This window comes from Pimephales promelas, chromosome 6 (genome assembly GCF_988280905.1).
Source record: "Pimephales promelas chromosome 6, fPimPro1.hap1.1, whole genome shotgun sequence".
NCBI classification, from domain to species: Eukaryota; Metazoa; Chordata; class Actinopteri; order Cypriniformes; family Leuciscidae; genus Pimephales; species Pimephales promelas.
The window spans coordinates 18,458,912-18,471,273 of record NC_142774.1 but is presented as its reverse complement, the minus strand read 5'-3'; the positions used below and the strand labels follow the sequence as shown (position 1 = coordinate 18,471,273).

General features: G+C 41.7%; 1 protein-coding gene across 19 annotated transcripts in view; it reads right to left on the bottom strand.

Moving 5' to 3' along the window:
• rims1b (regulating synaptic membrane exocytosis 1b) overlaps window positions 1-12,362 on the bottom strand; it is a 120,821-nt gene that overhangs the window by 64,855 nt on the left and 43,604 nt on the right. For all 19 annotated transcript variants that reach the window (XM_089132206.1, XM_089132223.1, XM_089132219.1 and 16 more), the window contains 2 exons: window positions 8,993-9,261; window positions 4,858-5,729 (listed from right to left, as the gene is read on the bottom strand). In XM_089132206.1, the coding sequence (XP_088988332.1) occupies window positions 4,858-5,729; window positions 8,993-9,261 (1,141 nt within the window). The remainder of the gene's footprint in view (window positions 1-4,857; window positions 5,730-8,992; window positions 9,262-12,362) is intronic.

Genomic DNA, 12,362 nt, shown 5'->3' with positions numbered 1-12,362 from the left:
GCCTTCCTGGTGATGAGCTCCCACACATTGTGGTTGCTAGGTTACAGGCCTCAAAGGGGCCTTCCTGGTTATGAGTTCCCATATACTGTGGTAGTCAGTTTACAGGCCTCACCCAGCCTTCCTGAATGTGGGCTCCCACATGATGCGGTAGCCAGACTACAGCCTCACCACCTTCCCTGAGCACTTTGCTCCCACTCTGTGGTCACCAGGCTTCAGGCTTCATTGGCCTTCCTGGTTGTGAGTTGTCACATGTCAGGTTGCAGGCTTCACCAGGCCTTCCTGAATGTGAAACCCCCACTTTTCGTGGTCGCTAAGTTGTAGTGGTGAGTCTTCACATGTCAGGCTGCAGGCCTCAGCGGCCTTCCTGAATGTGAGCTCCCCATGCATTGGGACTATCGGGTGTTAGGCCTTGTCAGGCCTTCCTGATTATGGGTTCCCACTTGTTGTGGCTGCCAGGTTACAGGCCTCAAGTTCGGCCTTTCTGAATTCAGAGTGAAGTACACTAACCCCTACTTCACCTATTATTGTGGTAAATCACATGACGGGATGTCTTGTGTACTTTCTAAAATCCATTTTGTATGGGAAGGGTCACGCGTGGTATGCTTCGGTCCCTTCTTATGTGGCTCAGACCCCGGTCTTCCCTTGGGTCCCACTTTAAGTGGCGTCCTGTCACTGGCTACAGGGACGCCCTTCTCTGGCTAACTTCTGGAAGAAGTAGCTTCCACTTGGTGGAGTAAGCTCCCACAGGTTGTGGTCACCAGGCTGGGTCTCACTGACCTTCCTGAGTACGAGCTCCCACCCAATGTGGTCGCCAGGTTACAGGCCTTACCAGGCCTTCCTGGTCATGAGCTCCCACACACTGTGGTCGCCAGGTTACAGGCCTCAACAGGCCTTCCTGGTTATGAGCTCCCACATATTGTGGTTGCTGGGTTACAGGCCTCACCAGGCCTTCCTGAATTCAGAGTGAAGTACACAAACCCATACTTCACCTATTATTGTGGTAAGTCACCCGACGAGATGTCCTGTGCACTTTTTAAAATCCATTTCTTATGGTGAGGGTCACGCGCAGTATGCTTCGGTCCCTTCTTATGTGGCTCAGACCCCGGTCTTTCCTCGGGTCCCACTTTAAGAGTTCTTAAGAGCTAACTTCTGGAAGTAGCTCCCACTTGGTGTGGTTTTTCAGGTACACCAGGCTGGGTCTCACTGACCTTCCTGAGTACGAGCTCCCACCGGATGTGGTCGCCAGGTTACAGGCCTCACTAGGCCTTCCTGGTTATGAGCTCCCACATACTGTGGTCGCCAGGTTACGAGCTCCCGCATACTGTGGTCGCCAGGTTACAGGCCTTACCAGGCCTTCCTGGCCATGAGCTCCCACACACTGTGGACGCCAGGTTACAGGCCTCAACAGGCCTTCCTGAATTCAGAGTGAAGTACACAAACCCATACTTCACCTATTATTGTGGTAAGTCACCTGACGAGATGTCTTGTGCAGTTTTTAAAATCCATTTCATATGGTGAGGGTCACGCGCGGTATGCTTCGGTCCCTTCTTATGTGGTTCAGACTCCGGTTCTTCACTTTGGGTCCCACTGTAGATGTGTCTTTGTCGCAATACATTACGACAGGCACTTCCCTTGTTCAAGCTATCTCCCACAACTGTGGTTTTAGGTCTGATTAGACCTTTTTCGAGGTAGCCCAACATTGTGGGTCTGTCAGGTTTCTAGCCTCTGGCTTTCCTGAAGGATGAGCTTCCACATGCTGTGGTCGTTGGGTTTCAGGCCGCACAACGTACGGCCTTCCTGACATGAGCCCTCATGTATCGGAGCTCCCCACACATGGGGTCATCAGGTCTTAGGTCTCTTTGACCTTCCTGATTTTTGATCCCTCTCTTACTTCCTCAGTGCTCAAAAGCGAGCACTGGGTGGAAACTCGTGGATTGAGTGTACGATTCCCATTGGTTCGAGGTTGAGTCACACTCTCCGGAGGATCCCGTCTCTGTGATCCGAAACTCGATGGTTTCCGCCAGCTTCGCGGGCCTTCAGTTTTTGGATGCCTTTTCTAGGCAATTTCCAGAGGCTCTGTCTTGGACGGACAGGCTATGGCCAGACTGTGTGTCTTAGTACAGATCACCAGGCCAGCCTGGGGGCATTTCAGGAGGAGTGTTCTCCTGAATAGTGACTGGCTGGGGGTCTCTTTGGCCCCCTAGCCACACTCCCTAGAAGGGACCCCTTCTATTTTGAAGTTGTGGTCCTAAAGCCTTTGAGCTGGCCCTGATTTACTCACGTTATTACGTTCTGGTTTTTCTTGGTTCATTAGCTTGGGCTATGACCGGTAGGGAGTGCTGTCACTGACAGCCCGATGTAACATAGGGTGAGTGGTTTCAGTGTTTCTTGGAATTACTGGTTCTGACAGTTGTCACTGCCTTTCGGCATGCACTCCCCTCAGCATGGCGGAGTGGGTATTTCGTTCCCCATAGCGTCATTCGACGTATTGTTGAGTTCCCTTCGAAAGGGAACGTCTCAGGTTACAACTGTAACCTATGTTCCCTGAGAACAGGGAACGAGACAATACGTCTCGTTGCCATGCCTCGGGGCCTGCCTGCAACAGTCCCTTCAGACGATAGGATGTTGTCACGGTTTCAAGGCGCCCTTCTTATACATCCAGATTGACGCGCTCATCATTCAAGCTGATGATGCACGGGCTGTCGCCGGTCAACCTGATTACTGTGAGTTGATATTTGATTTCAGACACCTGTCACGCCTGAGGCGTTCCCCATAGCGTCATTCGACGTATTGTCTCGTTCCCTGTTCTCAGGGAACATAGGTTACAGTTGTAACCTGAGACGTTTGCACAAGGTAGCTTCAGAGTGGTTTTCAACTTCAGCTTAAAATAAACTCTCTTCAAACATATAATCTTTTGCACCACAATATAATTTCTACAGTGATTAATAGGATTTGTCAATGAAAATGACAGTGGATCCTGAATAAAATGGAAAACTAATTTGTCTTGCTAAGGCAGATTTCACACCTAGCTTTTTTTGTATCATAAATGCACACAATGGAATCATATGTTCACCTTGTTTTGTACAAAACTGTTATTTAACAAAATTACAGCTTGATTTATCACAAACGTACCATGCCGGGGACTTTCAAAAACATGCACCCTTGCAGCTGAGAAAAATGCATATCGCATTTAAAGGTACAACATATAAGAAATGTGTAATAAAACATAAAATAAAATAAAAATCACTTGCACAGTGTGATATATTTCCTGCAGTTGTGTACTTACAATATCCCAAAAGACTCCAAAGATTTTTTATTTCAGAGAAATTCCAATTTTAAATAAGTGGCCGTCCCGGGAAAAAAAATAAAAAAAATTCGCCTGTCAATGACGTAATATCCACGCTATCCTCGGTTTCCATTCATATTGCCATACGCTGATTTCACACAGCCGCCATTTTGAAATGGCTCCGGTGGGAAGAAAACCTGAAGTGTCGCCTTTAATCATAGGAGAGTCGCGAATGCGATGGCATATTGTTGTGTTTACTGTAGAAATTAGTTAGTCCAAAAAAAATAAAAATAAAATTGTAAAATTAGTCCAAAAATGTATATATAATGTTTTATATACAATTCAGAACGTAAAAAAGAAGCAGGAACTAACTATATACATATCCTATATTGGGTATTAACATCCAATAGTGTAAATTGTGGCAGCAGCTTCAGGTTGGTAGTCCAAGGCATTGTTGTCTATCTGTACTTCTGGGGCTCTTCCCACCGGAGCCTCGCTTTCGATTCCAAAATGGCGGCTGCGTGAAATCAGCTTACAGCCATGACATAACCATGGTGACAGACGTGGACAACTGCAAAGTGCGTAACGTTTAGCGGTACCTCAGAAGTTTAATTCGTCGAATAAACTGACCTGTGTGACTAATCCAGCACTTGCGGGTAGTTCGGTAGAATTAAATGTCCTTATTCCTTTATATCCGTGGGACTCATACCACTCATACTTCATACCATAGTAATGTTAAAAAACATGAATGTTTGCACTCATCCATAAACATTATTATATCCATCAGCTTGAGAGCAAGTCCCATCATTCAGCACATCACTGCGTCATCAATCAAGGCCTTTGTTATTTTTGGAAACTGCACCCTTTTGTGGTGAAAAATCTTACATATTGTGCCTTTAAAAGCTGGAATGTGTTACCCAAGGATGAATATGAAAAAGTCCTCAAATGAAACATGCTGCATCCCAGAACTGACGCAGGTCAGTCAGTCACTCAGTGGTTTTATGTGAGAGAGCTGCTGACCTAATTCCCAAATCTGGTTCCCTTAAAATTTTCCAAATAAACAAATACAGCTTCACTGGGGGTAGCGGGGGTTTCACATACCTAAGGCTCAGGACTGATCATTATGGCTGTTCAACAGCTACAATGACATATGTACTGTAGAATTATGCTCTATATGGCCTTGATGTGAAAATGTATGCACAAGTAATACTTATAAACCATTTATTTAAAAAATAAATAAATGAGATTTTGTAGTGTAGTGTACTTTTTAGAGAATTTGAGACTACAGTTTGAAAATAAATTTAGCAATATATGAAGAGTTCAGATGCAAAAGCCTCTAAGTGCCATTTGAAATTTTCTTCTTTAATGATGATTTTTATCAAACTTGTATATTTAAGTTCAGTAATTTCACTTTAATAATAATTAATAGGTAATTATCATTGCCATTTAAGTGAAATCACTGAACTTAAATGTACAAGCTTGATAAAAATGATCATTCTAGAAGAAAATTTCAAATGGCACTTAGAGGCTTTTGCATCTGAACTCTTCATATACAAAGGTCACGCACCTACCTTTTTCACTAACACTTTCGATCTCCACATCCTCACAGCTGGTGTATTCAGGAGTGGAGCCACCCTCTTCTTCAGAACTACTGATGGACATCTGCCTTTTGTTGAGGCCTCGTTTGGGTCTATAGGCTCGTGGTGGAGGTGGCCGCAGCGTCTCCGATTGGTCCGAGCTAAGAGAAGAATCTTTACGCATGATTTCTGCAGCCTTTTCTCGCTTAGCCCTGTGCAGAAAAGCTGCGGACCCAGGTTCCAGATGCCCCTTTGGGCCCCAGTCCTGTCCGTCCCTGAGGTCTGGGGGCCCGGAAGGGCCCATGTGAGGGATACCGTGGCCCTGTTTAGTGCCGGATCCTTGTACAACAACACCACCCCCCACGGTCCTATCCATAGAATAAGCTCGATGGTTCTCTAAAAGGGTCTTGCGGTCGTCGTTAGCTACTCGATGCCTGCTAATTCTATTTCCAGCAGCCTCGACCCCATCTTGGATCAATCCCACTTCGTTGATGGCTAGATCGCTGTGATGACGCTCCTGACGCATTTTGGACACTTTGGCATGCATACGCATTTCCTGTTCCTCCTTCTGCGGTTTAACAGGGTAGCGGGCTAGGTTCGGGTCACTGCGGTAACGGGTCTGGTACTCTTCTTCTCGTCTTTGTCGCTCTCGCTCTTCCTCCTCTTGCCTCCTTCGCCGCTCAGGATGGATGGGATCATCCTCTGGATATTCTTGTGAGTGCCCTTTCTCCAATCGTCTGCTGTCTCGCTTCTCACCTGGTGCTCGATCTTCAGAGCCCTGCGATGACAACCTGGCTGGTCCACGTCTTCTCTCTCCACGTCCAATCACCTTTCCATTCTGCTCGTGTAGGGACACGGGTCTCTTCCTATTATTGATTGGACAGAAGTAGGTAAGACTTTGAGATTTAGCATTTGGAATTTCCAAGTACCAAAGCCAATTTGCATTTACAACTGCTACAATAGTAGTTATTTGAATAATACATAGCTCAACACCTGTTTGGGAATTCAAATGCATAAATGATTTAGCTCAAAATGACATGACATCAAATGACATCAAAAATGAAAATTTGTTTTAAAGACATAATAAGGCAGGAGCTGCAGTCCACATAGTGCCAGTTGAAAAGATTATTATTTTTGGAAGTATGACCAACATAATAACTTTCACCATAAAATGTCATCTGTACAAGTAAGCAACCACTTTTGTTCTGGTTCTGGCATTGCAGTAAATCATGCTGATTAAATCTAAAATTCGTTTATCACTCAAAACTGTGCAAATTATACTTTGTTCTCAAATTGTTGTCATTATTGTGAATGTCAACATCAGCATTGCGTGACTAGATGTAATGTCTTTCCGATATCTATCCTTGTTTTCGCATGGGTTCGTTTGAGGTCTATTTTTTATCTGTAGCCACTCCTAAGTCCGAACAAAGTCTTTTGCATTTTACAACAGGTGAATCTGTTGTCACTGGTGATTGTCGTTTAAACCTTTCTGGATTTGCCATCAAATTGATGTTTAATTGTTTCAAGTGCTGTAAATCTCCACCTCCAGTATCCTCACACTCATAGCCTACTAGCCGAGATTCCTTCTTTATGTGTATGTGACGTAATGACGTAAAGACATGCTCAAATCTCCTGCGGAATGCTTATGTATTTTCTCAAATATGTATTTTGGATCATTTTTAACCCCAAAAAAGCTACAGACTGCAGCTTTAAGTTAACAAAATTACATTTTCTATATTATAGCTGTATATTACGTTGATGCACTTTGATAACACAATACTTCCTAAAATGTAACACTGAAAAAAGTATTTTCTGTAAAACTGGTTTGAAACTATATTTATTGTGTAAAGCGCTATACAACTCAATTTGAATTGAATACTATTGTTTAGTGTTTCCAAATCTGCAAAGCTCATACAACACAGGGGTGGCCAAACCTGCTCAAGGAGTGCTAACATTCTGCAGAGTTTAGGTCCAAATTGCCCCAATACACTTGCCTGGATGTTTCAAGTCAGTCTGAAGAGCTTGAATCCAGGTCCAGATGTGTTTACCTAAAGTTGGAGCTAAAACTCTGCAGGACAGTGGCCCTCCAGGTATATGTTTGGACACCCCTGCAGTAGCACAAGATGCTTAAAGGCACACTAGGGGTGGAGCTGAACCTGAGTACGGTATTCAGAAAGCCACAAATAATGTGTTTTTTACAAATACTTATTTCGAACAAATACTTCAAAAAATATTTGTATTCGGGAACATCAAAAAGCTGTGCATGCCCGCATGAGTGAGTTAGAGTGAGTGAGTGACGTTCAGGAAGAGGTGACTGACACAGGCTGTTCCACACCTTAACAAAGAGGGCTCGGCTGAGCGAAAAAACTGTATAAAAAATAGCATCACTATTTTTGTTGAATAGATTTTTGTACCTTAACTGGGTTCCGGAGGTAGTTTATAACTTCCCGGGAAGTGGAGTTTGATCAGGAGATTATTCCATTCGCTGCATTATTGACTTCTGCAGTCGGGTGCTCTCATGTTTGCTCTGTTAGCTCTGTAATTGTTTTTATTACATGGCTTGGTTGAATTCTAATGTAGAATGCGGTCCGTTATTTCCATGGTTATTTCTTAATAAGAGCTAACACACCGCTGCCATGAAAAACCGAGCATTGCCATGGATTCTAAATGTAGAGACATAACGGGCGGTAACACTTTACTTGAAGGGGTGTGCATAAAACTAACATGACACCTTCATAATCATGACATGACTCATGTTATGAATATGAAGGAAGATTTATGCATGTTTATGACAACTGTCAAGACTGTCATTGGCTCAATTATTATATTTTTAATGCAAATATGACATTGTTTGAGATGTCTTTGTTATCACACCTTGACATAAACCAATAGCAGATTAATTATCAAACTTAAGAAAGCACCTAGCTGTCAGGTGGTTGGTTTTGACATTGGCTGTCATGAAGCCATTATAACAAATTAATGACAAATTCAATTTGTACCACTGTAGTTGAGGACACGAAAAAAATTCATGACACAGTTATAATGCTCTCATAACAGCCAATGTCAAAGCCAATCACATGCAGTTTAACTTAATTTAATGTCAAGTTGTCATGACAAAGACACTGACAAGTTGATTTTATGATTTTATGCTTTATGTCAAGATGTCATAACAAAGACATCATAAACAATGTCACATTTGCATTCCAAATGTCATTATTGAGCGAAAGACACTTAATGACAGTTGTCATAAACATGGATAAACCCTACTTCATATTCATGACATATGTCATGCCATGGTTATGAAGGTGTCATGCCAGTCTTATGCACACCCCATCAAGTAAAGTGTTACCTTTGAGTCCTCGCTGAAGTTTGATTAAAATTGATTCTCTCAACATGTGATTTGGAATATGTAACTCATGCTTTAATCTTCTAAATTTTATAGATTACTGCAATTCCATTTACCTTGGGACTTGTCATTCGCTTATCACACGTCTCCAGTTAGTTCAAAATCCTGCTGTAAGATTGCTTATGAATTCTCCTCTGTTATCCTCATTGGGCTGGTTACAGTACAATATAGGATTCATTACAAGACTTTACAATATGTTTTTAAAGCTGTTTATGATATGGCTCCAGAATACTTGGTGGAGCTTATTAAGCTTTATAAGGCAAATATATCACTAAGTTCCTAAAATAAGCTCCTGTTACCTATCCCACGAGTACGTCTTCCAAGGGTGATCGTGCTTTCGCAGTTACTGGTCTGAGATTATGGAACGACCTACCCCTTTTTGTTAGATCTTCCCCAACAAATACATTTTTGTAGGTTTCATCTAAAGTATCACTTATCTCTTGCATTTTAAGTCACTCTTTTAATGGGTGTTGTACTTTTTATTGTTTATCTTGTTTTTTTGATTTCGATCATTTGTTATGTAGAGCTGTTTTGATTTAGATAATTTGTAATGTACAACACTTTGGAGCTACTGTATAGCCTGTAAGGTGCTTTATAAATGAATAAACACAAATACAAATACCAATAAATATGTACTATTGCACATCATACTTCATTTTGATCAGTAGGGCCACTGAGATATATATCTTAGGACTGGCATGTGTGTAAACATTTTTGGCCTACTTGTCTCGTGGTGGTTCACTGCGGGAGCGTGAGGCGGGCATTGTATCTGCTCCCTTGGTGGGGTCACCAGGACCAGCGTTGGGTGGCAGAGTGCTGTTAGTGGCCAGAGCCTGGGATCTGGAGCGCAACCTCCTGTCCTTCTCCAACTCGGGGACACTGAGAGGAGCACCCACACTAAGAGGCCTAGCCCCAGGGCCTGATGAAAACCATTCTCCTGATTTAGTTAGAATTTCCTGCTGTTTCCTGCACAGGTTACATACCCACATCACCTGCATAGATAAATAGTAGTGTTATTATGGGAGGCAGCGATTGATGATCATTGTAAATTATCAAGATGTACAGTACAGCTAATACTTGAATTAAATTATGTTATTCTTTTACAGTTTTAAAGGCATTAAAACGAAGAGACAGACATATATATATATAGATAATCACATAACATACAGTACATACACACATTCACACTTTAAAAAAACATCAAACACTGGACTTTCATTATATATTTAGCCAGCACAAATTAAATCTAGTAATTTCAAGGAAGGAATAGAAACTGACAATGTTGAGCAGGTGTAAATATGAGCTGCGAAATTATTCAAGCGATTCAAGTCAACTAGACTAAACAATCAAACTCTATCAGCTATAAAACACTTATTTTAAATTTCATCGTCTCATACACTTGCTGGACTGCACTAATTGGTGGCTATATTTTGAAAAGTGATTCAAAGATTGCAGATCTAGTAGGGCTGCCCTCTAATAGTCTGCCAAATCATGTTAGTCAATGAAAAGAGGCTTAGTCGACCAAATTTTTATTAGACAGTTAGTAAAAAAAAAAAAAAAAAAAAAAAACTCCACACGGCCTTGTTTACACTGTCAGTGAAATGTGACCCAATTCCGTTTTTTTTTTTTGCTCATGTGTGACACAGATCGAATGTGTTCGTCAGTGTAAGCAGGAAAAATACCCATGCATTCAGATATTTCGAAATCGTTTTCATGCCTCGTTATGTGAAAATAAATCAGAAATGTGTCAATGCAACTGTCTTGTAAACAGGCATATCGGATTTTCTGACGCATTATGCTACGTATCCATGTTTTGATGCAACCCCAACACGCATCTGCGAAGGGACGGAATGGCCCGCAAAACGTTGTGGAGACACGTTGACACAGCAAAGGTTAGCTTGCTCATCCTAGAATTCCAAGAATCCCCAGTACAAGCCTTCAAAGTAGCCTACCTAAAGACCTCATTGAAAACAATTCAAAGTTCTGAATTTATGTGTGTTTTTTTTTTTAAAAGATCCAAATAATGAAAGAAATCAACATCAGGAGTAAGCTAATCAATCAGTCACCTTGAACCACCCTTATAGGGCATAACCTGCCAACACTCCAGTTTTTCCCAGGTTTCTCACATTTTTTAGCCCTATCTCCCAGACCCCTACCAGTTTGTTATTTCTCCCGAGAAACTCCCGTAATTTGCATGGCTAATTACCAATATGTACCAAAGATTAATATAATACAAAGACCAATTTAATACAATACTTTTGTTAAATGCATTATATTTACAAACTCAACACACCATATACACTTTCAACCCGTTTGTCATCTCAACCTGGCAACCTTTAACAGAGTTGCACAGTTGCGGAAAGCTTAACCCGGAAGCGAGCACCATTATGACATTTTGATTGTGCGGACTTTCAATGGATGGACAAAAAGGATATGAGAATATTTAAAAAAAAAATCTTCATTTCTGTTCCAAATATGATGACATAATTTTTGGTTGAACTAACCCTTTAAGTGTTTAAAATAAAGTATGATTTGGATCATACAAATCTTTAAAGGGTAACTAAACCACTGGTCAGAGCCTGACCCATTGGCAATATTTGAAAAATTCTGGAAGAGTGGGCACAGCCCAGCAGAGTGGGGGCGTGCACCTGAGATGGGTCTCTCTGTAGTTAAGCTCTGTTTTGTTCAGTTCTTTTGTCCCACAAAACCTCTTACAATACAACTTTACTATAGAAGGATGTCCTTTTCCTTTATCCACTACAGTAAAAGACCTGGGTGTTAAACTAGACGCAACTTGTCTTTCGAACATCATATTTCATATGTTACAAGAACAGCCTTTTTCCACCTTAGAAACATTGCTAAGCTATGAAACATGCTGTCGGTTTCTGATGCAGAAAAGTTAGTTCATGCATTCATAACCTCAAGACTAGATTACTGTAATGCTTTATTAGCCGGTTGTCCTGCATCCTCAATAAACAAGCTACAGTTGCAAAATGCAGCTGCTGGAGTTCTTATTAGGTCAAGAAAGACCTAGACCTATATATGATCATATAACACCGATTTTATCACCTCAACACTGGTTACCTATTAAGTTCCAGATTAATTACAGTTTACAATTACAAGTGCTACTACTGACCTATAAAGTCCTAAATGGTTTAGCTCCCGTGTATTTAATGGACCTTCTATCGCCCTACAATCCATCGCGTTCTTCAAGATCACTAAATTCGAGGCTTCTGGTCATTCCTAGGATATCTAAGTCCACTAAAGGAGCGAGGGCGTTCTCGGATTTAGCTCCTAAACTCTGCAATAGCCTTCCTGATATTGTCCGAGGCTCAGATTCGCTGTCCCAGTTTAAAACTAGATTAAAGACGCATCTCTTTAGCCAAGCATTCACATAATGCTTACCTATTATTCCTTGTTGAATCAGATAGAATTTAATATTATAAAACTTAAAGAGTCTGTAGGTTATTTGTAGAGGTTGCATAGTATTTACAGTCATTACTGTACGTTCCTGTGGATATTGTGCGAATGATGGGTGGTGATATGGCGATATGTTTTGCCCTAAAGTATTACATGATTAACTAAATGTGTTTTTTTCCCATGCACATTTCTGAAATGCACTTTCTGTAAAGCTGCTTTGAAAAAATATGTATTGTGAAATGCGCTATAGAAATAAATTTGAATTGAATTGAAGTACAGACCTCTAATGGATTTAGCGGCAGTCAGAATCCTCCTTCTCTTGCATGGGAACCAGTCTCTGAAGGCACACATACAGTATTGGGCTTACAACAACTGGTCCATTAAGATGATGCCGGCCTGCATATGTTTTTGAATTTTGAATAAGGACATGCCTGCCCAGAGACAAGCCTCCAGAGAGCTTTATAGATTACATGGAATGGCTCATTCTCCCCAACGGTTCACCATTTACAATCTACAAGAGCAAGGAGGAAATCAGCACGCTATCCCCAGCCACCAGCCCAGCCCTGGATTGTCCCAGCGTGAGTCCAGGTGTGTTAGCTGGCTACATCACTCATGCACATGAATATACTGGTGGAGTTTGAGGGGATGTCATAGAGCTCCAATCCCTCATCCA